This window comes from Convolutriloba macropyga, chromosome 6, assembly GCF_964194025.1.
Source record: "Convolutriloba macropyga chromosome 6, txConMacr16.3, whole genome shotgun sequence".
Classification (NCBI taxonomy): domain Eukaryota; kingdom Metazoa; phylum Xenacoelomorpha; order Acoela; family Convolutidae; genus Convolutriloba; species Convolutriloba macropyga.
In genome coordinates, this window is record NC_134473.1 from 22,026,807 (window position 1) to 22,049,185 (window position 22,379).

Here is a 22,379-nt window from a genome sequence, read left to right on the forward strand (position 1 = left end):
TTCCCTGATTCCGCTGGAGATGTGGATTTTTAGGTGACATCTTTCAAAGAAAGGGAAGGGATTCGGAGCTTTTGCTTGGTTTTTAAGGTTTTTTTCCGAATTTCATGACTTTCCTTTTTAGGATTTCATTGATGACTTTCATGAAGAATTTCACCGAAGACTTTCATGAACTTCCTTTTTAGGATTTCATTGATGGGCTTCGAGCACATGTTGAATTTGAAGTCCTGGTTTATTAGATGGTTGCAGAAACAGTGATGGTTGCTTTTGCCGTGGCGGTATTAGAAGCGGCTGATTGAAGATATTAATGCTGGTCTGCTTTTCGTCTGTAGTAGCTGATGCTGGAGTTGTTCCTTGTCGTCACTGGTCGCAGGTGTTGATTGCACAGACAGGTTTCTTCTGCCGGAGATCATGCTGACATCATCTCTAATGCGACTGCAAGACTGACTGATCTGGCCAGCATCGTCCAAGATCGACTTGCAGTTCGTTCATTGAGGCGAGTTTTTAGTGTTGTTGGCCCTTTCAATATTGATGATGCAGTGCTTTGACCTGGCTGCTGTCTCATCACTTCCTCTGAGAATTTCCTGAGCTCTGTTTCCTGTCCTTTAATTTTGTTGATCATCAAAGACAATGCTCGGAAACTCTTTTTCTGTTCCAGTTTTCTCAAGGAGATCGAGCAGTTTCTTCATTGACATTGCTGTCGCTTTGAACATATTGATGGCAAACTGAAATTCAGCGCTGTTCTGCTTCGACATCTTGGTGGCTGTTGCTTTTCTTTAAGCAAATTTTCTTACTGCTAATGATCCTGGTTTTTGTTTATTAGACCAACGACGCATCTTTTTCCAATAACAGATGTGTTACGAAGTGTTGCCCGTTTGCTAAATCTAGCTTTTGCTCCAAGAAAATTTAAAATGCTTGTTCGAACGTTCGCGCGTTTTAATCGACTTTTGTTTAACAAACCCAATTAGTTGCTTACTTTTTTTAGAAATTTTGGCTTAAGTGACTGCTTTTGAGAGTTTTAAATTGTGTTAGGCTACTCTAGTTAACAGGCAAGTTGTGTTATGCTACAGTTATTCAGTAAAAACAATGTTAGACCAGAACAAAGTAAATATTACATTAAACTCCTTTTTTTTTGTAAAACTTCAAAAACTCGTCTGTTTCACTCAAATAAGATTAAATTACCAACCAGAAAGCTTATGAAACTACCAAAAAAGCTTTTTCTTAGCTCCCTAACCAAACGCTGTGATTAATTAATACCTCTCACTGTTTTTCGAATTTGGAACTTTGAAACCTGTTTTTTTTTAGTTTTTTGTTGTTGTGAGGGCTAAAAGATAAGAAACTTGTAAAAATGCGATGCGTTTAGGCAACAAGGGTTACTACTAAATGCTAGAAATTTGCAGAGACGAGCCATATTGTGGAAAACTGTAGAGCTCATTCGGATTTGTCTGTTTTCCGGTTTTTGCAAAAACTTTTCCGTTTTCTTTAAAACTGACTTCTTCTGCTCTTTTTCATTCTCTGTTGTTTTATAATATGCATGGACTGTAATAAACTTTCAAAAATCTCCTCTGCAGATAACGTCTGAGATCTGCCTTTCCAAAAAAAATTCAAAAGTAGGAAAAAGTTACTACTACTGGAACTAACTTTCTTCGAGAACTCCTCTTCTGTTGATGGGAACGTCTGAAACCAATGGGGGGTAAAAGAACATCGCAGACGGCAACGTTTGAGACGTAGGAGTTCTGCAAAAATCATATTTTGCAAGTTCTTTGCAAAAAAATCAAAGTGGCAGTTGTTTTCGTCAAATGAAAGTTTTGATTTTTGCTGTGGCGCCTAATGATTTTCTATTTAATTCCTTATACATGTGAAACTGGCAAACTGACTGACTTCTTTTAGTGGTTTGTTTAGTGGTTTATTCGCCAATGCAATTGAATATGTAGTCAGAAAATTGAAATCTGTTTGTTGAATTTCCTGATTTCAAAAATTTTTTTCTGACATTTATTTTTATGATTTTGATATGATAAATCGATGGAAGTGGCTTTCTGTTTGATTGAAAACCAGTTCAGAAAGATTGGTTTATTGTTTTATTCTGCGATTCGAACGGATATGTAGTCAGAAAATTAAAATTGTTTTTGAATTTTGAATTCAAAAAATTTTGACAATTCTTTTTTGTATGATACTGATGATATATCGATGAAAGTGGCTTTCCGTTTGATTGCAAACCAGTTTCAAAGATTGGTTTAGTGGTTTATTCCGCAAATCAAACGAGCATATAGTCAGAGAATTAAATTGTGTTTTTGAATTTTCTGAATTCAAAAAATTTTTCCGACAATTCTGATTTAAATCATATTGATATGATATATCGCTGGGAGTAGGTTTCTGTTTGATTGAAGACCGGTTTAAAAGAGTGGTTTAATGTTCTGTTCAGCAATTCAAAAGGATATGTGGTCAGAAAATTAAATTGTGTTTTTAGAATTTTCTGAATTCAAAAATTTTCTTACACTTCTTATTTATATGATACTGATATGATATATCGATTAAACTGGCTTTCTGTTTAATTGAAAACTAGTTCAAAAGAGTGGTTTAATGGTTTATCCTGCAATTCAAAAGGGTCTGTAGTCAGAAAATTTAATTGTGTTCAAAAAAGTTTTTCTGACAATTCTTATTTTAAATGATACTGATATGATATATCGATGGAAGTGGGTTTTTGCTTGCTGCAAAATCAATTAAAAAGTGTGGTTTGATGGTTTATTCCGCAGATCAAATGTATATGTAGTCAGATAATCAAAATTGGTTTTTTTAATTTTCTGATTTAAGGAACATTTCTGATTTGTTTTTTTTTCGCAGATTTTTCTTTAAAAGTTAGAAAATCGCCTGTACTCGCTTTGAAAATAATAAACATTGTCAAGTTTTATCAATCGAGGTGTAATAGTTACAAAAAAGGTTTTTGGCGTACAACTTTCAATTTTTTGGAGGCTTTTTATCGAAAAAAAAGATTTTGTATTGATCTAACCGGGGAACAGTACAGCAGAGGTAACGTCTGAGACCTCGGGCGGACTTCTGCTGGTGACGTCTGAAACCAGTAAAAGAAACTAGATCCTCTCGTCGGGGTGACGTCTGAAACCCAATTCCCAAAAAAATCGTCTTTGCTGGGTAACGTCTGTAACCCAAACTTGGTTTCGTCGCTGAAAAAATCACTCGTCTTTTCTTTTCTGTGTCTTTTCTTTGTCCTGTGAAACTATTTGCCAGTAACAGGGGAGACTTTTCTCGAAATTGTTTTGGGGAAAGAAGGTAGGGTTTGTTCTTTGAACGAGGGGTAAACCATAAAATGTAAGAGAATGTAGGTAAGGATTCAATTACATAGTTCTAGGCATTCAATTTTGCCAACTTTTTGTAACTGTCTTAAGTTGCGGGAGCGAGCAACTCGTTTATGCTGCGATAAGGGCAAAATTCATTTTTTTTTCAAGAATCATTTCTGACTTGATTGTTGCTCAACATTGGATGTGTTAAATATTCCTCACGGTAATTTTTCTTTAACATGAAGAAATACATTTTATAGATTAAGAACATCCTGTTTTAGTGTGCTAACATTGGCCCTGCGGAGTACAACTATGATGAAACAATCAGCACTCTGAGATACGCCAACAGGGCCAAGAATATCAAGAACAAGCCCAAGATCAATGAAGATCCCAAGGATGCCATGCTGCGCAAATTCCAGGAGGAAATCGAAGAGCTTAAAAAGAAGCTGGCCGAAGGTTAGCAGAAAAAAGTTAAGCTAGCTCGATATTCTTAAGTACGTAGATGCGTATCAGAAGTTGAGCTCGCACTTTTAATTTTTTTTTGTACAGTTAGAACAATAGTTTTTGTTTTGGTTGAGATCTGTTTACTCATTTTGATGAATTTTGAATGAAGTCGAATTGGAGTTTTGGTGTCGGAGCGAAAACGATAGTAATTTTGCGGCGTTGAATTTCAATCTAATTTTTAATTGGAGGGAGAAATCGTAGTTGGGACAAAATTTGCTTTCTCGGTAGTGATGGCTTCTGTTTTTACTAATGGAAGAGGATTTATGGCTAGTTCAATTTTTAATCAATTGAGTGGCTCTGAGACAAGATGTGAAAGTCAATGCCGCACATGCTGGATTTTCGATTTTCTGAACAAAAATTACGTGAGGAGAGAAGAGATCGATTTTTTCATGCCTTTTTTAACGGGTGCGCAAAATTTTCCAATCACGTGTGGCTGTTTCCATGCAGTTTTTGTTTAATAGCCGCCGTCACCTGCTATTATTTAGGCGCTCTTCTTTTTACAATTCACAGAATTTGAATCGTATTGGGGCGCTGTCTTTTTTTATGATCTGTTCACACATTTTCATGATTTTTGAAGTCAAATTGGAATAGTGATTTCGGTCACGCCGAAGCAGGAAGTGGAGCGAAAAAGCGAGTGGTTTTGAGGTGTGAAATTTCGCTCTAATTTTAAAGTAGAGTGAGAAAACGGAGTGAGAAATTTCACTTCGATGTTTACTGTTTTTTTCAATTTTTTAGATTGGATGTTTTTGAATGGTTTTCCCAATCTATTCATTGTTCAATCTAGGCCTAGTTTTTGTTTGAACCAAGTTTCATTTTATCGCTATCGGTTTTGTGTTCACATGCGGCTTTTTGACATTGATTTTCTGACTGTTTTTAGTTTTTCGATCTGATTTTTTAGAAATGGTTTTCCCAATTCACTCATAGTCAGTTCTGGGTGTAATTTTTTGTGTAGTCAATGAAAATTCTTTGAATTTTACGTCAAGACTTGACTTGCTATGTTTTTTAATTCGCTTTACCTTTTGATCACATTTTTCATTTTACATAAGTAACAATTTTCACGTTTGAGTTCTGAGCTACCTCACTCACTGTTTCAACTGAATGGATTTTAAATTCGTTCACGCATTGAATTACGTAATGTAGTGAATACATTCAATGTCAAATTAGCAAAATCAAAAGAAACATGATAAGCATATAAAGACCGGTCATTAAGTCATTGAGAATTAGGTTATCGAAGTTCATTAGAGTGTTTGCTAGCTGACATTGGTATTAGGCTTGTTAGCTTTCAGTTTAGAAGGTGAATCAAGTATAGTTTTAGAATCTAAATGCAACTGCACGCCAAAGTAAAACACTTTTTGACACTGAAAATAAACAGAAAAAATATTTGGTCAAATTGTCTCTTCTCTTCTTTTTCTGTTTCAGTCCCGATGCGCTTCAACGGCGGCTATTTTCCGGCAATCTGTCGGCTATATTTTAACTTCTTTCTTTTTACAAAACATTAACAATGAATTTTTTGTTTCTGAATATTTTCGGCCATCATAAGCATACATTAGACTTTTATATACAACTTTGTGTTTTCGCTTATTTTTTTTTATCAATTTAAGGTTGTTGAAGTATATCAAATGACCTAAATTAAGTAACTCTTTTGCCAATTTTTCAGAAATTTTCAAGGTTTCTTTGTTGAAATATTCTTGAAAAGGAGACAATAACGAGTTTGATTTCATGTTTCCATTACTTCCTTTGTTTCAAATGCTGTTTAGTTTCTTTTTAATAGCCGCCCTCATCTTCTCAGCCGGCTATTATAGCGCTCCTATTTTTTTTTACTTCGTCGAATAAAAAAATGTTTCGCTTTACCTCATTTTGCCGCCTTTTCAACATTTTGCGTGAAATCTTTTTGACTTCTCTAGGCTAGTTTCTCTCTTCTCTCATTCTGCTAAAAGTGATTTTGAACATCAGTTGCTCAGCAAAGCAATTCAAAATGAACAGAGTTAGTACAAAAATGGATGTCAGAAATAGAAACGGGATAAACCCATAAAGCCCAATTTTAGATGCCCGCTATTTGAACGTCGTTCCTATAAGTCTTATTTACCATCTCTAATGCTTATTGTTATTGATGGTAGCCCCTGTAGCCTCTCTCTAAAACAGAAGTATGTTCAACCACGAAATGCCATCAAAATAAATCGGACTTTAAAAAATGTTTTTGTACAAAAATCTTTTTTTTTCAATATCTTCTGTTATTTCAATCCCAATGATGCTTATTGGAATCAACGGCGGCTATTTTCCGGCAATCTGCCGGGTATGTTTTATCGTGTGAGTGGTCACTGAATGAATAGAAACTGTTTCACGAGGTGTTTTCGAACATTTTTAGGACTTCGCAAGTTAGAGTTGTAAATAAAAGTGGAAAGATTTTGAGTTTCTGGATGTTTTTGTATAAATTTTTGATGGGGATAAATAGTTTTTACTGTTTTTTTTTCTATCAAGTTGTTATTCAGAAAACAAACTAACTCTCTGCAGCTCATGGTGTTTTAAAAATAGTTTTTTTGGGGTCGGACATCGATATTTTTTCCAGAAAGTTTTTATCAAATCTTGCTTCTCTCATTTTGGGTTTTGTTACCTTCATTTTTTGCTGTTTTTGTTGTTGTTCAGAATACATATTTTGAGGTTAGACATTTCGTTTTAGTTCATAGTTTACTCGATTCCGTGGTTTTTCGACTGTTTTCGAGCTTTTTTATTGCGGTTTTAAATCGATTCCTATGCATATCTAGGTCTAGATATTTGTTCAGTCAATGAACAAATATTGTTCAGTCAATGAAAATTATTTAAGGACTTGTCTTGCTTTATTTGTTTCGTCGTCTTACACTTTCGTTTTGCATGTTTTCGCACACACAAGTTTAAAATTTGTTTGGCTCATTGACATTTGATTAAAGACGTGTTGGATTTAATAATGTATTACGTGGCTCTCTCTGACTCTAATGTTGAGGTCAGTTACGAAACCTTTCAAGAGCAATAGATTTTTGAAAAAGAATAATACTATAAAAAATTGTTGTTGCATTGTTCTGAAAGTTGTCGAGCAGCCTCGCAATGTGTTATTTAACTCTGAACTGATTCTGTTGATAGTTTTAGTGGTCGTAAAGATCTATGGTAGATTGAATGAGAGTAAAATTTGAAAGAGAATATCCATCAGACCGTTAATCGAAAGTTTGTTAGAAGATAAAGCAAATGTTTTGATAGGAAATTTTTGATGTGAAATTGAGTTTTACAATTGATTACTAAATTTTTTTAGAGCGACGATACACAGAAGTGTTGGTGGAGAAAACGGTTTTCTTTGTACCGTGCATGCCGCGATCTTTTAGAAATTTCTGAGTTTTAATCTGTTTTTTTTTCGTTGTTAGGTGGACAATTGAGTGGATCTGACGATGATGAAAGTGGAAGCGAAGAGGAAGAGGAGGAATTTGTGGACGAGAATGGACTCAAGCAAAAGAGAATGAAAAAAGTTAAAAAGGGCAAAAAGAAAGGTATGTATATTCTGTGGCTGCTCTCCTGAGCACATACTGTATTAGCAATGATTGTCTACAGGTATTTGAGTTCAGTCTATTCTTTGTAATAATTGTTTGGGATCCGGAATTTTTTCAGTTGTAGTAAAATGATGGAAGAATTCTTTGTTTATCGCGGTTTTCAAATTTTTAGAATATATGCTTCCGACCCCTTAATTCCTTGATCAAATTTTATAAATGACCCCCCGAATGGATAGCACATTAAATTCCACCGAGGGGAGGGGAATGATGCCTAATTTATCCGGGTTTTTGTACCAAGTAATTTGCCTAACTAGCTTTATTGTTAGCAATTATTGAATAACTAGAATATTTTTTGGTAAAGCGACTGGAGAGAGCACTGACCCAGGTAGATAGATAATTAGCGACCAGATTGTAGAGTGTATTTGTGATTGCTCACGTATGCAAAGTTCGCCTTGAGTGTAGGAGTCATTTAGCCTTGTCATTTAGTGCCATATTTTTCAAATTATCTATTCCATGCATCTACGGTTTATTCGCATCGAATTTAAGATATGAGTTTTATTTATTTCACAATTGAATGCTCAAGCAACTGATGAAAAAATTTTATTGGGAAGAATTGAAATGAAACAAGTTTCGATCAACCGTGAGCTTTCTTCACCACTTACTGCATGCTTAGAAAAATCTTTATAATTTCTGACAGAATGTTGCTCCCTAAGCTCAAAAAATCAGTCAACTTTTGACTGTTTACGTTGGCAAAGTCAGAACCTGCTACTCGGAATTCTCGATCAACTCAGTCAACATCAATGAAATAGAAAATGTGCATGAAAAAAAGTAATTGAACAAAAAATTTGGATCGCTCAAACGTTCACGCAAAGATTTTTAATCGGTCTCGAACGAAGTTTGAAGCAATTATTGTAAAAGTTTGTCTTTTTTATGCAAAAAATTTTTGCGTGACCGTTTTGATTTTTCGAGTGACGAAATATTCTTATTTAATGGAAATTTTGACCATATAGCTATTTAGGGTCCAACTGTTCCAGTCAACGTAATCAGTCAACATTTTAGCTCCGCATCCAAGCCAGCCCCACCCTAGTTTAATTAGGATAAACTTGTAACGTGCTATATAACACATAAATTTGATTTGCTGCGGGGCTATAGACAGGATTGTTGCGTGACATAGATGCTAGCTATGAGATTAGAGTCAAAGTCAACAATATTAAATATTAAGAAGTGTGATTCTGTGTTATCATGAAAAGTTCATATTATAAATCGTGCATGCAATTTTGTTGCGAAATGACTGTTTCAGGTTTGGATCCGTGTTAGTTCGTTTGTTTGTTTGTTTGTAGGAAAGGTGTTGAGTGCTGAGAAGATGAGTGAGTTGAAGAGGGTGATTGAGCAGGAGAGGGAGAAACTGCACTCACAGGTGGACATGGAGCAGAGTGAGAAAGCCAGGATAGAGCACCAGTTGCAGAAGAAAGAGGCAGACCTATCCAGGGCACAGCAGGAACAGGACGCTCTACACGAGAGACTAGAGGCACTCAAGAGAAAGGTTGCTCACATTTATATATCTTTTTGATAGCCGCGAAGCGATAGCGGCTATTATTGGGATATGGTTTTTTTTTAACTCGTCGTCTCCATCGATGATTCTTACGACCTGACTTCTTGGAATTGACTTTTTCACTAACTTCTATTGCTTTGCAGTTAAAATATGTGTGCGTGACGTCATTTCTGCTTTTAGGCCAATTGCGTGACCTACCTCACTAAAAAAATGACTTCTGAGAACTCACTTATGGAACTTCAAATTTTATGAACATTTTAGTTAAAGATCAATAGTGTGCATCTAAGTAGTGCCAAACTTATACGCCCTAATTCTTGAGTATTAGTCTTGAGTTTTTGATTTCGAATATCAATTTTGAAAAAGCTCAGCACTTTTTCCTTATAGACCGTATGTGTCATAAAATTGACAGTCCGAATCCATCCCTAGTGGTCTATTAAAGGACTGATGGTCGATCTATCTCTTATTTCTTTGGTTGTTTCAGTTCATGGAAGGCCGCAAGCGTCTATCGCGGCTATTTTCCGGCAATCTGCCGACTATGTTAAAAATAAATCTACACTAGAAAGAAGAGGGACATAAAACTCGTACACAACAACCTCGCGTTGTTTTTTTAATAGCCGCGTCAGCAATTCCAGGGGGCTATTATTGCGGTCCTAATTTTTTTTACTTCGTCTAACAGATTTTTGTTTTGTCTTACCGTGACGTCGTTTCTGCTTTTAGGTCAATTGTGTGACCTACGTCACTAAAAAAACGATTTTTGAACTCATTTATGGAAATTTAATTTATGGAACATTTACTAGTTAAAGATCAATAGTGTGCATCTAAGTGGTGCCAAACTTTTATGCTTTAATTCTTGAGTATTAGTCTTGAGTTTTTGATTTCGAATATTAATTTTGAGAAAGTTCTTTTAGGGCTTTTTCCTTAGAGACCGTATGTGTCATAAAATTGACAGTACGTATCTTACCCAAAAAATCTAGTGGTATACTAAAGGACTTTTTGGTCAATCTGCCTATCTTGTTTCTTTAGTTGTTTCAATTCATGGAAGACCACAAGCGTCTATCGCGGCTATTTTCCGGCAATATGCCGGCTATGTTTACACATTAACGCTATATAGTAATGCTTAAATTGCAACACAGTCGTAAACGTTTTGTTGAAAGACAGTTTTTGTCAAAGGTGTTTCAAATTTGAACTCAATTGAAATGATATTGGTGGTGTTTTGTGTCCCCTAATCTGCCCCGAATGTATACAGTATCCATGTGTATTCAGTTTATTAAGTTCAGGAGACAGAAAAAAATTTAAAGTGCAATTTGACTTGTCGCGAAGAGCAAATAGTGAATAAGCTTGAAATCATGCGATTTTCTTGTTGCATTTGGTTGGTTTTCATGTGCCACGTTTACTTTTGTCAGTTTAATAAGAAATGAAAATTTGTCGGTTTTAAAGCTGTTAAAACCGGTGATGTAACCTCCGGCTAAGGTTGAAAGGTAACTTTTAACGAAAACCTTTTCAGTCTGTAACAACTGAATAATGGATCGATGAGATGGAGAGATAGCTTTCGATTTTGTATATGACTGGAGCAATTTAGAAAAAGGAGACAGTTGTCTGGAGCGACTAAGATTTGTATTTTTCTCTATTCGAATCGCAAGAACAAATGTCAGTAGCATCTAGAAGATCGCATCTAATTTCATGTTCCTAAATGCTAGAAATTGACTGCTGACATTTAATAATATTCGTTTAGGTACTGGTGGGTGGCGTTGACTTACTTGAGAAAGCGCAGGAGCAAGAACGGCTGTTAGAGGAGAGTGCAAAGGAGCTGCAGGCGAGGCAAGCAAAAGAGGAGCAACTGAGGAAACAATTGGAGAAAAAAGAAGCAGAGCAGAGGAAGGCCGAGGAGAAGTTCTCTAATATGCAAGAAGAGGCCGAAGTCAAAACAAGGGCACTCAAGAAGGCATTTCATCAGCTCATGTCTGCTAAAAGCGAGGTAAGAACAAATTTTGAATTTGAGGTAGTTTTTGGCCTTCTGCGGTTATTATTTGGCGCTTTATAGATTCGTAGTGATAAGGTTTGAATGGTTTTTTTTGCATTTTCAAGAAAGTTTTTGATACGGCAATTAAACTTTGAACTATTTCTTCAAGACTTGTCCCGCTATGTTTAATTGCTGTCGAATGAGAAGCAGTTATTGTAAACGTGTGTGTCTTTTTACCAATCGAAGAGGAGTATTGAGATTCTACAGCTTTTTAATTGCTCTTGAACGAAGTTCATAGCAATTATTGTAAACGTGTGTGTCTTTTTTTATGCAAATCTTTCGCTTGACAATTTTGCGCTTTTCTTCTAGAACATTCTTTGACTTCTCTACTGACTTTTTCACGCTTTCGTTCTTCGTTTTTGAGTGATCTCTATTGCCCCGAAGTAAAGCTAATATAAAATCGGTTGCAGAATAGCAAAGGTAGGTGATTTGTAGCGCAGTGGTTAGTTCTTGAGGGTGTGGATCGGGAGGTGACGGGTTCAAATCCCACTGGGGAGAAGTTTTTTGCACCCATAAAGAAAAATTGATCTAGGCTACAGTCCCTGAATTAAATTGCCTCGTCTGCCGTTCAAGAGCAATTCTTCCGATATTTGTCGGTTTATGTTTACGACTCGAAGAGTGCCTCGTCTGTCGTTCAAGAGCAATTCTTCCGACATTTGTTCGTTTATGTTTACGACTCGAAGAGTAGTATTGGTATTCTACAGTTTTTTTTAGCTGAAGTCATGACTTGAAATTTGACTTTTGTTTTCGAACATTCACTTCTGTTTTAGAACGTTGACCTCTGTTTTTAATTGCTCTCGTAGAGAAGCAATTATTGTAAACATGTGTGTCTTTTTTATGCAAAATTTTCGCTTGACCGTTTTGACTTTTCGAGTGACTTTTACGCCCTTGATTTTTTGCGTTTGGCGTGATCTAAAATTCTCAATCACAATTTCAAGCAGCTGAACTCAATTGGCGGCAATTTAAGACTAAAAGTCAACTGAAAAGTGCGCCGAAACTAGTGCCATTTTTCACTTTAAATCTTAACAGTGGTATATATTAACCTCTAATGTGTTATTTGAAGCTCGACTATTGAACTTGATAGTCCCATTTAGCCCCCCCCCCCCCCCGACTGAAGCGGGCTGCAATCGATTAGAGCTCCCACTAGTTGTTCGAGAGCAATTTTTCCGACGTTTATTCGATTATTTTCCAACAATGACCTTTAAAAGTAGCTTTGTTGCTTAGTTTGTTTTGTATAGTAATTAGAAACTGATGTTAATATTCAAGGTGAAGAGGTCATTTTAAGAATTTTCGGTCCCATCATAAGTCGCTCCAACCTATCTAACCTACCCCTCCCCCAACTACCCCCTCCCCCAACCCTCCCAACACCAAATACCCTTCCCCCCTAAAAATTGATTATTTGTCACTTTAGATTGCTTTTTTTCTTTTCATATTTTCATATTTCTGAATTATGTAGGGTTAGATAAGTTTTTATTGCACGACTTTTCGAGTCGTTTGCGGTATTCTACTGGCTGTTTTTAATGCAAATGTGTTGCTTTAATGTTTTGCGCTTTTTTAGAATAATCTTTGAATTCTCGAGTGACTTTTTCACGCATTTCCTCTTGATGTTAAAGTGGTTTCAATTGTTCTCATTCCGAAATATAGTTTTTTGTTGAAACAAAACCGATTGTTTGAGAGTAGATGACAAGGCCTTGATAGCCCAGTGGTTAATACCTCCGCAGAGGGGACGGAATTGAACTCAGGAGGTCGGCATTCGAATTTTATCTTCAGCTGATGTTTTGCACCCATAACAAAAAATTTATCTAGGCTGCAGGCCCTGAATTGAATTGCCCCGCCTGTCGTTCGACAGCAATTTTTCCGACGTTAGCCGGTTCATTTTAAAGTAATCTCCATCGATGATTTTGCGACCCTTTGACTGCTTATTTTTTCATTAACTGCTTCTCAGTAATTGAATATGCGTGCGTGACGTTATTTGTTACTGTTGCGTTAGCTTTTAGGTCAATTATGTGACTTACGTTCTTGACTTAATCCACTCCCAAAATTGAGTTTTGCACTCAAAGTTCAAATTTTAATGACGCATACACAAACCCTCACATACACACGCGATCTCTCTCTCTCTCTCTGTGTGTTTGTGTGTGTGTGTGTGTCTTTTTGTCACCCACTGATTGAAGCTCATTATCAATTGAGTGGACCTGAATGGGGCCCAAACTTAAGTAATTTTAATTTCGAGGATTGGGGTTGGATTGGGGTTTCTTGAAAGTTTCATCTCAAGCATTTAAATTTTGGTACACCTATTCTTTGTTGGAAGTGTGTTCCTTAATGTAAATGTCACTCCGAATCGACCTCCTAGAATTTAGGAAAACATAAGGCTTTCAAATTTTCTCTTTTGTCATTGCTTGTCTCTTTTTCCTACCGGCTCGAGCATCTTTTTCCTACCGGCTCTTTTCTTTATTATAACTGCGAAGCTGTAAGCTGATCTTAACTATAGTGCGATGTTCCTTTTTGTCGTCTTTTTTTTCGATTTACATTTCGAACAGCAAAGCTGAAAAGGTTTGGTTTTCTAACTGACTTCCTCCTCTCTAAAGCGGTGTTCGCGTGAAGTCTTTTCTCACTCTCTCTAGCAAAATTTTGTCATTTGCGTGATGAGATTTTGATCATACGTGACTTACCGCACTCAATAAAATGACTTCTGCACTTAAGTTTAATTTAGTTTGATTTAAGGTCAAAGGAACTCATATGTTATAAAGGTCCCTAATAAGAAGGGTTCTGTAGAGTGAATTTTAAGAAGCCTTGTTAATTTATCCTTTAAGGTTTTTGAAAAACGGGATAACCAGGTAAGGCCCAGTGGGCATTAAGTTTCATGAGAGGCCCAAAGCCGGCTTTGGTAGTCCTACAAATGCTTTGAGAGAAGCTGCTGGGAAGACCTTTATTCAAGGTTAAAAGGTCATTTTTAGCTGTTTTTGAGCCCAAAATAGCGCAGTTTTTAGAGTTTTTGTAGTCATTTTTCGAGTTTTTGTTTGATCAGTTTTCAATTGACGTTTGTCAAAGTTGATGAAGGTCTTTTGCAAAATATAGTTACTTTTGTTGGCCATTTTATGAGCTATATCTGTTGGTATTGCAAAGATAATCATGCAAAATGATACTAATTTTTGCAATTTTTTCATATGTATTGAAATTTTCTCGTGTTTTTGCCGCCTCAGGGGTTAGGGAACCTCCTCTAAAGTTTGATAATAGGTTAGTGCTTAATTTCTAGTGGCAATATAATGATTTTCAAGATTTTATTGCGAATTTTAGCAACTTTTAAATTTTCAAGTTTTTTGAAAATTTGTCCTTGTTGTATTTCTAACCCCAGTGGCCAGGGTTTGATAATATGTTACTGCATAGTTGATTGCGGCAATGCAATGGTTCTCAAGATTTCAATATCACGAAATTAAGCAATTTTTTATACAACTTGACTTATCAATTTTTTGGAAGTTGTTGTCTTTTTTTTTCGAATTTATCGAGCCTTCGGGCCGAGACAACCTCCTCTAGGATTTGATAATAGGTTACTGCATAATTTTGGGCGGCAGTAGAATGGTTTTTAACATTTCAATATCACAAATTTCAGCATTTTTTCATTAAAACTTGCAAGATTTTTGAAAACTTTTGTCTTGAGTTTGTACAGCCTGTGGCCTTGAAACCTCCTCTAGAGTTAAATAGTAGGTTACTGCATAGTTTATATTGGCAATGCAACAGTTTTTAACATTTTAGTACGTCGATGTTTATCGATGTTTTTTAAAGATGGGTTACTGCCCAGATTTCAGGGGCCCATAAATGGTTTAATATTGCGAAATAAGAAACTTAAACTTAAAAAATGTAGGAAACTTCAAGTTTTTGTCATCCTTCTCTATTTTCTATCTTAACCCGCCTTTTAACCACTTAACCCGCCACCATTTCACCCCACTCCACCTGTAACACGTAATCCTGAACCCTGCACGCTCGCCACAACATCTAGCAACTGACGAAGCCGACCGCTCACTACTCGTTTGAGAGCATTTCTCCTGAGTCGGTTTTGTTTAAAACGTATTTCAAGTGCTCAATTCGGGTTTTGAGTATACGGGCAGCGCTAGCTATGTTTCAGACAATGTTTCAGACAATCATTATGTTCGTGAGCGGCTTTATGTAAATTTTCGTGACTTTTGTTCTAGAATGTTTGTTCTCTCGCTTGAGAGCTTTTGACGTTTGCATGACGTTTTTGAATGACGTTTTGCGTAGTATAAATGGCTCTTACATTTGCAGTTTTAGGTAGCTGAACTCAATTGATGCAAATTTACTTCTAAAAGTTAAATGAGAACTATGCCAATATTGAGTTTTTTATCTTTCAAACAAATCTGAGTGGTGGTCTGAAATAAGTTCTATTAACACCATTGACGCTAGAAAGTAAATTTAACAATGCTACCAACCCCTGATAAACCAGGCGAAGTTAACATAGGCTGCTACCAGTCATTCGAGAGCAATTCGTCCAAAATTAATCGGTTTAAGTTATACTATCCTTAGTTCGAAATGCAAACTATATCTGTGCTGTATCGAAGCCGCAAGCAATACCTCCTAGAAATTGCTGTTTTGTTCATTGTCCTAAATATTTTTTAATAGCCGAATAGCGATAGCTGGGGCTATTATTGGCCTTCTCTTGCTTTTTTACAATTCAAGGAATTTGAATTGTATTGGGGCGCTGTCTTTTTTCAAAGATCTGTTCACACATTTTCATGATTTTTGAAGGCAAATTGGAGTTGTGATTTTGGTCACGCCGAAACAGGAAATGGAGCGAAAAAGCGAGTGGTTTTTGTGGCGTGATTTTTTTTGCTCCAATTTCAAAGTAGAGTGAGAAAACGGTGTTAGAACGAAAATTTCGTTTCTGGCTTGTGGTTTTTTGTTCACATGCGGCAATTTCACTTTGATTTTTACTGTTTTGTCGATTTTTTGGATCGGATTTTTTCTAAATGGTTTTCCCCAATCCATTCATAGTTCATTCGCGGCCTAGTTTTTTGTTAGAATCAAATTGACATTTCTCGCAAGTAGTTTTCTGTTCTCGCTAGCGGCATTTTGAGATTGATTTTCGTTTTTTTTCTTTAGTTTTTTGTTTTTTATAGAATTGGTTTTCCTATTCAAGCATATTGCGTTCTAGGTCTAGTTTTTTGTCTTGTCAATGAAAATTCTTTGAATTGTACGTCAGGACCTGTCCTGCTATGTTTTTACGACTCGAAGAGGAGTATTGGGGAAGTCCTTTTTTATCAATTTCATTGGAGTGATTTTTGAAGCGGGAAATGAAACGCGCGAAAAACATTGGAGTGATTTTGGTGCTGAACAAAAGTGAAGAGTGGAGCGAAAAGAGAGTGGTTTTTGTTCATACCGCTGTTTTTGAGAGAGCGAGAAATTGATGTGTGAAAAAATTTTCTAAGCGAGCGAATTTTTTTTCACGTGCGGCTTTTAAAAGCAGTTTTTTGCAACTTTTGTTTGTTATGAAGTTTGATTATGATATGGTATTAGTTTTAGGCTTGTTTGATAGGAATTTAAGGTTTCAAGTAGTTAATTTGAGTTTTTTGCTAATTTGGAGGTTTTTGATCAGTTTGCCGATTTTTAGACGAAATTTAATGATTTTTTTAGCTGTCTTTTTTTTGTTTTACTGCTTTATGTGGGATTTGAATAGAAGCTTGCTACTTATGGAATTTTCAGATACCAATTGATTAAAGTTTTGTTGGTGTAAATCATTTTTTTCTTATGAAAATTGAGAGAAAAATTGAGAAATTTTAAACCATTTTTCTTATTTTTTTGTAGTTTTTCTTTTTTTCAAATCTTATGAAAGTTTCTTAGCCTATTATGACTTTCCCATTGTTTTAAGAGCTTTTCCTTGCTCTAATTACAAAGGAACAATATTCGGCTTTATGTTTCCGGGAACTATTAAAAAAAACTCATTAAGTTTTTAAAGTTTTTTTTTGTTCAATTTGTTTTTGAATGCCGTTTCTATTCTTCCTTAAATTTTTAGGGCATTTGGGGAAGTTTAGGGTTCACAATAGATGTTCTAGCTGTTCAGTCAAATGTATGGGCAATTTTCTCCTTCGAGTCGTTTCTGGAATTCTTCCGGCTATGTTTTTTCAAAGATCTGTTTACACATTTTCATGATTTTTGAAGTCAAATTGGAGTAGTAATTTTGGTCACACCGAAACAGGCAGTGGAGCGAAAAAGCGAGTATTTTTGCTGCGTAAAATTTTTTCTCTCTAAATTTAAAGTAGAGTGAGAAAAGGTGTTTGAACAAAAATTCGCTTTCTCGCTAGTGGTTTTTTGTTCACATGCGGCAATTTCACTTTGATTTATATTTTACTGGTTACTGGTTTACTGTTTTTTTTCGATTTTTTGGATCGGATTTTTTGCTAAATGGTTTTCCCAATCCATTCATAGTCCGTTCTAGGTCTAGTTTTCTGTTTAGTCAATGAAAATTCTTTGAATTGTACGTCAGGACTTGTACTGCTATGTTTTTTTATTTCGTGGTTTTTGTTATGAGCATATGACGTCACAATCACTTCAAATCTGCTTTTTGTTCATTCGTTCATGCAATTTCCACTGAATTGCGTGTGTGATGTCATTTTCGCTCTTAGTGGAGCAAGTTTTTTGTACATTCGCGTGATTAAATTTTTGGTCACACTTTACCTCACTCTCAAAAATGACTTCCTCACTTTGAAGTTGACTTTTATTTACTTTAGTTGAAAGAGGTAAGGTCAAATGGGTGCGTGTCACTGTAAATAAAAGTTATTTGAGAGCAGCTAATAGAGGCAGCAAAAACTTTATTTTTAATCAAAATATATATCAGCCTTCAATGAAAAGACGACTTTTTTGGTCTGTCTTTTTACTGTTTTTTTTTTCACTGCAGATGTACGAAGCTATTGCGGCTATTTTCTGGCAATCTGCCAGCTATGTTTTGTCATAAAACATGAGGTGGTAAAGTCAAAACTAGTGAGATTAGAAGCAAAGTAATGCTTTTAGAAGCTTTTCAAAACCATATTATACAAATAAGAAGCTATTAAGAACTCGAATGAGGCCATGATCATAGTTCACTTCAAATAACAGCCGAAACTTGCCTTCGAATTCGGAAACTCTTAATTCGGCGTACCTTAAATTTCAGCTGGCTGACATCCAAGAGGAGCATGGACGTGAGCGTGAGGCACTGCTTCAGTCCATCAGAGAGTTGCATAAAGAGCTCTCGCAGCAGGTTCTCATTGTGAACAGCTACATCCCACCCGATCAGCTAGCCCTCATTGAGCGAAATGTTCAGTGGAGCGAGGAGATTGGAGAGTTCCAATTGGTTCGTTAACTGTCAACTTCCAAGAACCGCCCTTCACACCATAAGCATAAGTCTCCAAAACAGTTTTTGTGAATCGCGTACTCGGAAACTAGTGAGCTGAAAGTGAGCTCTAAGAGAACTTAATGCCCGCTGGGCGCTACATGTTTATCCCGTTTTTGAGGACGAAAACTCAAAAGGGTCTGACAAAAAATAGCTCAATTGAAAAATCGCATAAAAAGACAACGGGACTAATATAATTTCTACAAACTTCGTTTGAGCGCAAATAATAATTCTTCGTTTAGAACAAATAAATCAAAACGAAACTCCCTCTCTCATGGAATAAACGCTAGTCACGTCGCAGTATTAAAGAGCAACAAAACAGCAAGTAATTTAGGACATGAATTTGTTCAAGCTACTTAAGTGGAGTGAGAATTTGGTATTTAACCAAATTTTCGGTTTTTGGAGAGAATTTGACTTCTTTTTCCCCCCTTTTCCCTCTTAATACTTCACAAATTCATATGCTAACGTGGAATGATCTTCTAATGATTCATAGTTGCTTAATACCGTAATGAGCAGCTAATGATTATGACTTTCACACTACTTGTTTTCGTAAAATATTAGTGAGTTTTTGTTTTGCATCTATTAAATCGTTTGGTTTTGCTGTCACTTCGATTGATGAATGGCATGGCCCCCTAGTTTTGAAATGAAAAATTTATCAATCTTTTGCAGTTTTAGCTTATGTATATAGTTATAGTTGAAGGTTTGAATTACTTTTGCACTGCTTGTTTTCAAATAAGAAAGTGGGTTTCTCTGATTTACTTGCAAATTTTGTCTTGTCCCTTAACTTCATGAATGACAGAGCCTCTCTAATGAGAAATAATAAAGCTTGTTTAATAATTTTTGTTCATATTTAACGGTTTTAGTGACTTTCGATTTATTTGTTTTTAAAAAAAATTATGTAATTTTTGTTTTACCTGTACTTGTTGTTTTTAATTGCTCTCGAACGAAGTTTTAAGTAATTATTGTTAATGTTTTACTTTTTGGTCTTTTTGATGCTAAATTTTTTCTTGACCGATTTGAATTTTCGAGTGACTTTTGCGCCCTTGGCAGTGCAGTACTAAAAGTCAAATGAAAAGTGCGCAGAAATTGGTGTGATTTTTTTCATTTTAAATTTTATTAGTGGTGAAAGGGGTGGGGTATATAATAACCTCTAATGACGTCATTTGAAGCCCCCATAGTGATTTTATCCCCCCCCCACGACTGAAGCAGGCTGTAATAGATTTGAGCTCCCACTAGTCGTTCGAAAGCAATTCTTCTGACGTCAGTCGGTTTTGTTTTTAATTGCTCTCAAACAACGTTTTTAGCAATTGGAGTAGTCCTGTGGTCTTTTTTATGTAATTTTTTGCTCGACCAATTTTTTGACCTACTCTTTTAGTTTTTAGTCCTCAAGAACAGGATAAACAATTATAGCCTGGAGGATTTTAATTAAGTGGCTGAGCAGATCTCTTAGAAGAACCGTATGTCTTACTTGTATTCAAGTATGCTATTCGCCGAATCTATTTTAGGAGACACTTTCATGTATAACGGGCGGTCACACCTCCATTCTTACAAACTCCTGTCCACCCTCCTCCACCTGGCGATTTGAACTCCTTCTCATCCAGCCCTCCCAACCCTACACCCTTCTCTCCCCCTCCCCCCCCCCCCCCCCAGCGACCAGCGATTGATATAACCCTCTAATATTAGCTCACGTTTTAGGAATGATAAAATTTTTGCAAGTTTCAGTAAAGTAAATTTTTAGCTGAAAAGTTTGTGCGCAAGAAAAAAACAAGAATATATAACAATGTTTTTGAAGAGTATCCAAAAACCTTCAAAATTGATGTGCACATCTTCTGATTAGGGCACTGAGAACAATTCATAATGAAACAGCCCATAAAGTCATTAACGCTTGATTTTTTTGATAATTTTGTTCAATCAGAGTTTGTGGCCATTGTTTGGGTACTGTTGATCTTCTTAGGCAATTTGTCATCTTGAGCTTTGAGTTTTTGTCCTCAAAAGCTGAGTAAACTGGTAAAACTTGAGGGCATTGAGAAGGGCTGATATTAGCTGTAGATTCACATGTCAATTTTCGTGTGTTGAGTTTTTAAAAAGGAATGCATTTTAAGAATTGGGCAAAGCGAATGTTTCGTGGAAGTTATGCTAAGATGTTTTCTTCAGAAATGTGTGGCGTACAGTGGTAACAACATGCGCAAACCCACACCCTCAGATGAGAAACGAATTCAAGTAAGTATAGACACTTATTCTATACTTTATTATTTTGAAATGGTCAATTTTATGCTATTGGTAAAATGCGCTAGTTTTGTGAAGATCGTGCTGACGATTCTATGTTGCATCGTCAGCACGATTTTTTGTTTGAGTTGATTTTGATATTTATTAAATAGGTCGTCTGGTATGATATCCAAGAATAAACTGCAAACGAACTTGCAAATGACATCACAACATGCTGCTTAATGCTGATCTAAAACCATTACTATTTTTACATGTGATGCAATGATTGTTTTGGTGACGTTGTGGTTTTGGATTTTAAAATGGTTACTTAATGACGTCTAAGCTTTAAAAAAAGTAAAAGAAGCTCGGTTTAAATCAAGAAGAATGCTAATTTGAGCATATAATTATGCATGGCCATTTGATCAATTCTAAATTATGCAGAACATGACAAATCATCTCTTGCTAAGAAATAAAAAAATTTAAAGCTTTTTCGAAAAAATGAAAACATATACCAGATAATACTTTGGCCCGCTTAGTTTGGGTTGCCAATTAGTTGGCATGAGCAGCGTAAAACTGGTGAAAAGTCACGTTTTTGCATCTAGCTAAATAGTTGTTTTGTATTTTAGTATGCCGCTTTAATTCAATGCGAACAAATCTCCCACATTTATCGAACAATTTTGAAATCATTAGGACTGATTATTTTTGTCAATGAACGCAAAATAGAATTGCACATCTAACGTCTGTTTAAGTGGGTTCCATTTGCTTTCGAGCTACGGACTAATCGTTTAGAAAAATGATACAAATTTCTATACCCCATCCCTATTTATTGGTTGTTGTTTATGCATTTATTGTTTTTTCAGCCGGATGAGTCTGACCTATCGCACGTGTTTCTTACTTACTCGGAGGCTCCCGCCAAAAGCAGACCCATGACCTCAAGAGCCAAATCAGCCAAGAACAAAAGGTCACTAACTCAGCATCAGTTTATCTTTGGTTTTTTATTTAGCAAACCAAATAGAGTTAGGAAACCATAAGAAGTCTTTGTCTTTGTTTTTGCTTTGATTATTGTGTCAGTGAGGCATCCATATTTTTGCAATGTATTGATACTAAGAGTTCAAAGGTTGATGTCATGAAGTTTTCTAATACAGATGGTTGTATCAGGTTAAAGCTTGAATGCTTCACGGTCGCAGAGTGATTTTCATCGTTTGCGAGAATCGTTTGGTTTGATCTGACTATGGTTTCAGGAAAGGAGGAAAAAGCTGAGACTTATGAATACTCAGACTGTGCAGTGGTGAAATGGGTGAAAATGTGCCACTTTAACATCGAAGGATAGTCGTCTCAAGTGCAATGTGTCGTCATAACTGCAACAAACACAATTTCAATTTGTTGATCAACTTGTTCAAATTCATCAACTCATTAATGAAATTAATTAAATGTGGGTTATTGAAAATATCTTTTCGATGTAAATAGTTGTACAAATACTGTATAAATTTAACGTAGGAACATTAATTTTTTTAAGTTTGACAATTTTTATGGAGTTCGTCTTAGGTCTTGTGTACCAAAGGATTCAAATGAACATTTTAATTTTCTGAACTTCCCGAGACTAGCAATCGCGTCAGAGTAAAAATATTATTTTAGTTGCTCTCAAATGAGTTTTGGCAATTATAGTCCTGCTGGTCTTAAGCGATTTTTCGTACTACCAAATTTTTGCCAGATATTTTTTAACATTTGACTTTCGTCTCAAAAACGGGATAAACAGGTCAAGCCGTAAGTTCATTAAGTGCCTTTAGAGGCTTACGGCTCACTAGTCTCTAAGTATGCGGTTCACCGAAACTTTAAGAGACATATATGGTGTGAAGGTTGGTTCTCAGAGTTTCACCCCCCTCCCAAAAGGTTTAAATCAAACAGTATAGTACTTTAATCG

At 35.8% G+C, this 22,379-nt stretch overlaps 1 protein-coding gene and 1 long non-coding RNA gene across 5 annotated transcripts in view; one reads left to right on the top strand and one right to left on the bottom strand.

Annotated features, from left to right (window-relative positions):
• Window positions 1-21,982, top strand: part of LOC142341569 (kinesin-like protein KIF3A) — a 116,079-nt gene extending 94,097 nt beyond the window's left edge. The window contains exons 6-14 of one of the 4 annotated variants that reach the window (XM_075392613.1): window positions 3,572-3,746; window positions 7,184-7,306; window positions 7,668-7,691; window positions 8,647-8,849; window positions 10,591-10,833; window positions 18,035-18,214; window positions 20,408-20,473; window positions 21,319-21,419; window positions 21,700-21,982. In XM_075392613.1, coding sequence (XP_075248728.1) covers window positions 3,572-3,746; window positions 7,184-7,306; window positions 7,668-7,691; window positions 8,647-8,849; window positions 10,591-10,833; window positions 18,035-18,214; window positions 20,408-20,473; window positions 21,319-21,419; window positions 21,700-21,718 — 1,134 coding nt within the window. In that variant the 3' untranslated portion in view covers window positions 21,719-21,982. Of the gene's footprint in view, window positions 1-3,571; window positions 3,747-7,183; window positions 7,307-7,667; window positions 7,692-8,646; window positions 8,850-10,590; window positions 10,834-18,034; window positions 18,215-20,407; window positions 20,612-21,318; window positions 21,420-21,699 lie in introns of those variants that run through there. The other 3 variants (XM_075392615.1, XM_075392612.1, XM_075392614.1) reach the window with 3 other exon arrangements.
• On the bottom strand, window positions 7,894-20,414 carry LOC142341571 (uncharacterized). Its single transcript, XR_012759113.1, has 3 exons — window positions 20,059-20,414; window positions 18,023-18,245; window positions 7,894-9,060 (listed from the first exon to the last, which is right to left on the bottom strand). It is a non-coding gene; the product is annotated as an uncharacterized LOC142341571 (long non-coding RNA).
• Window positions 21,983-22,379: the final 397 nt, after the last annotated feature.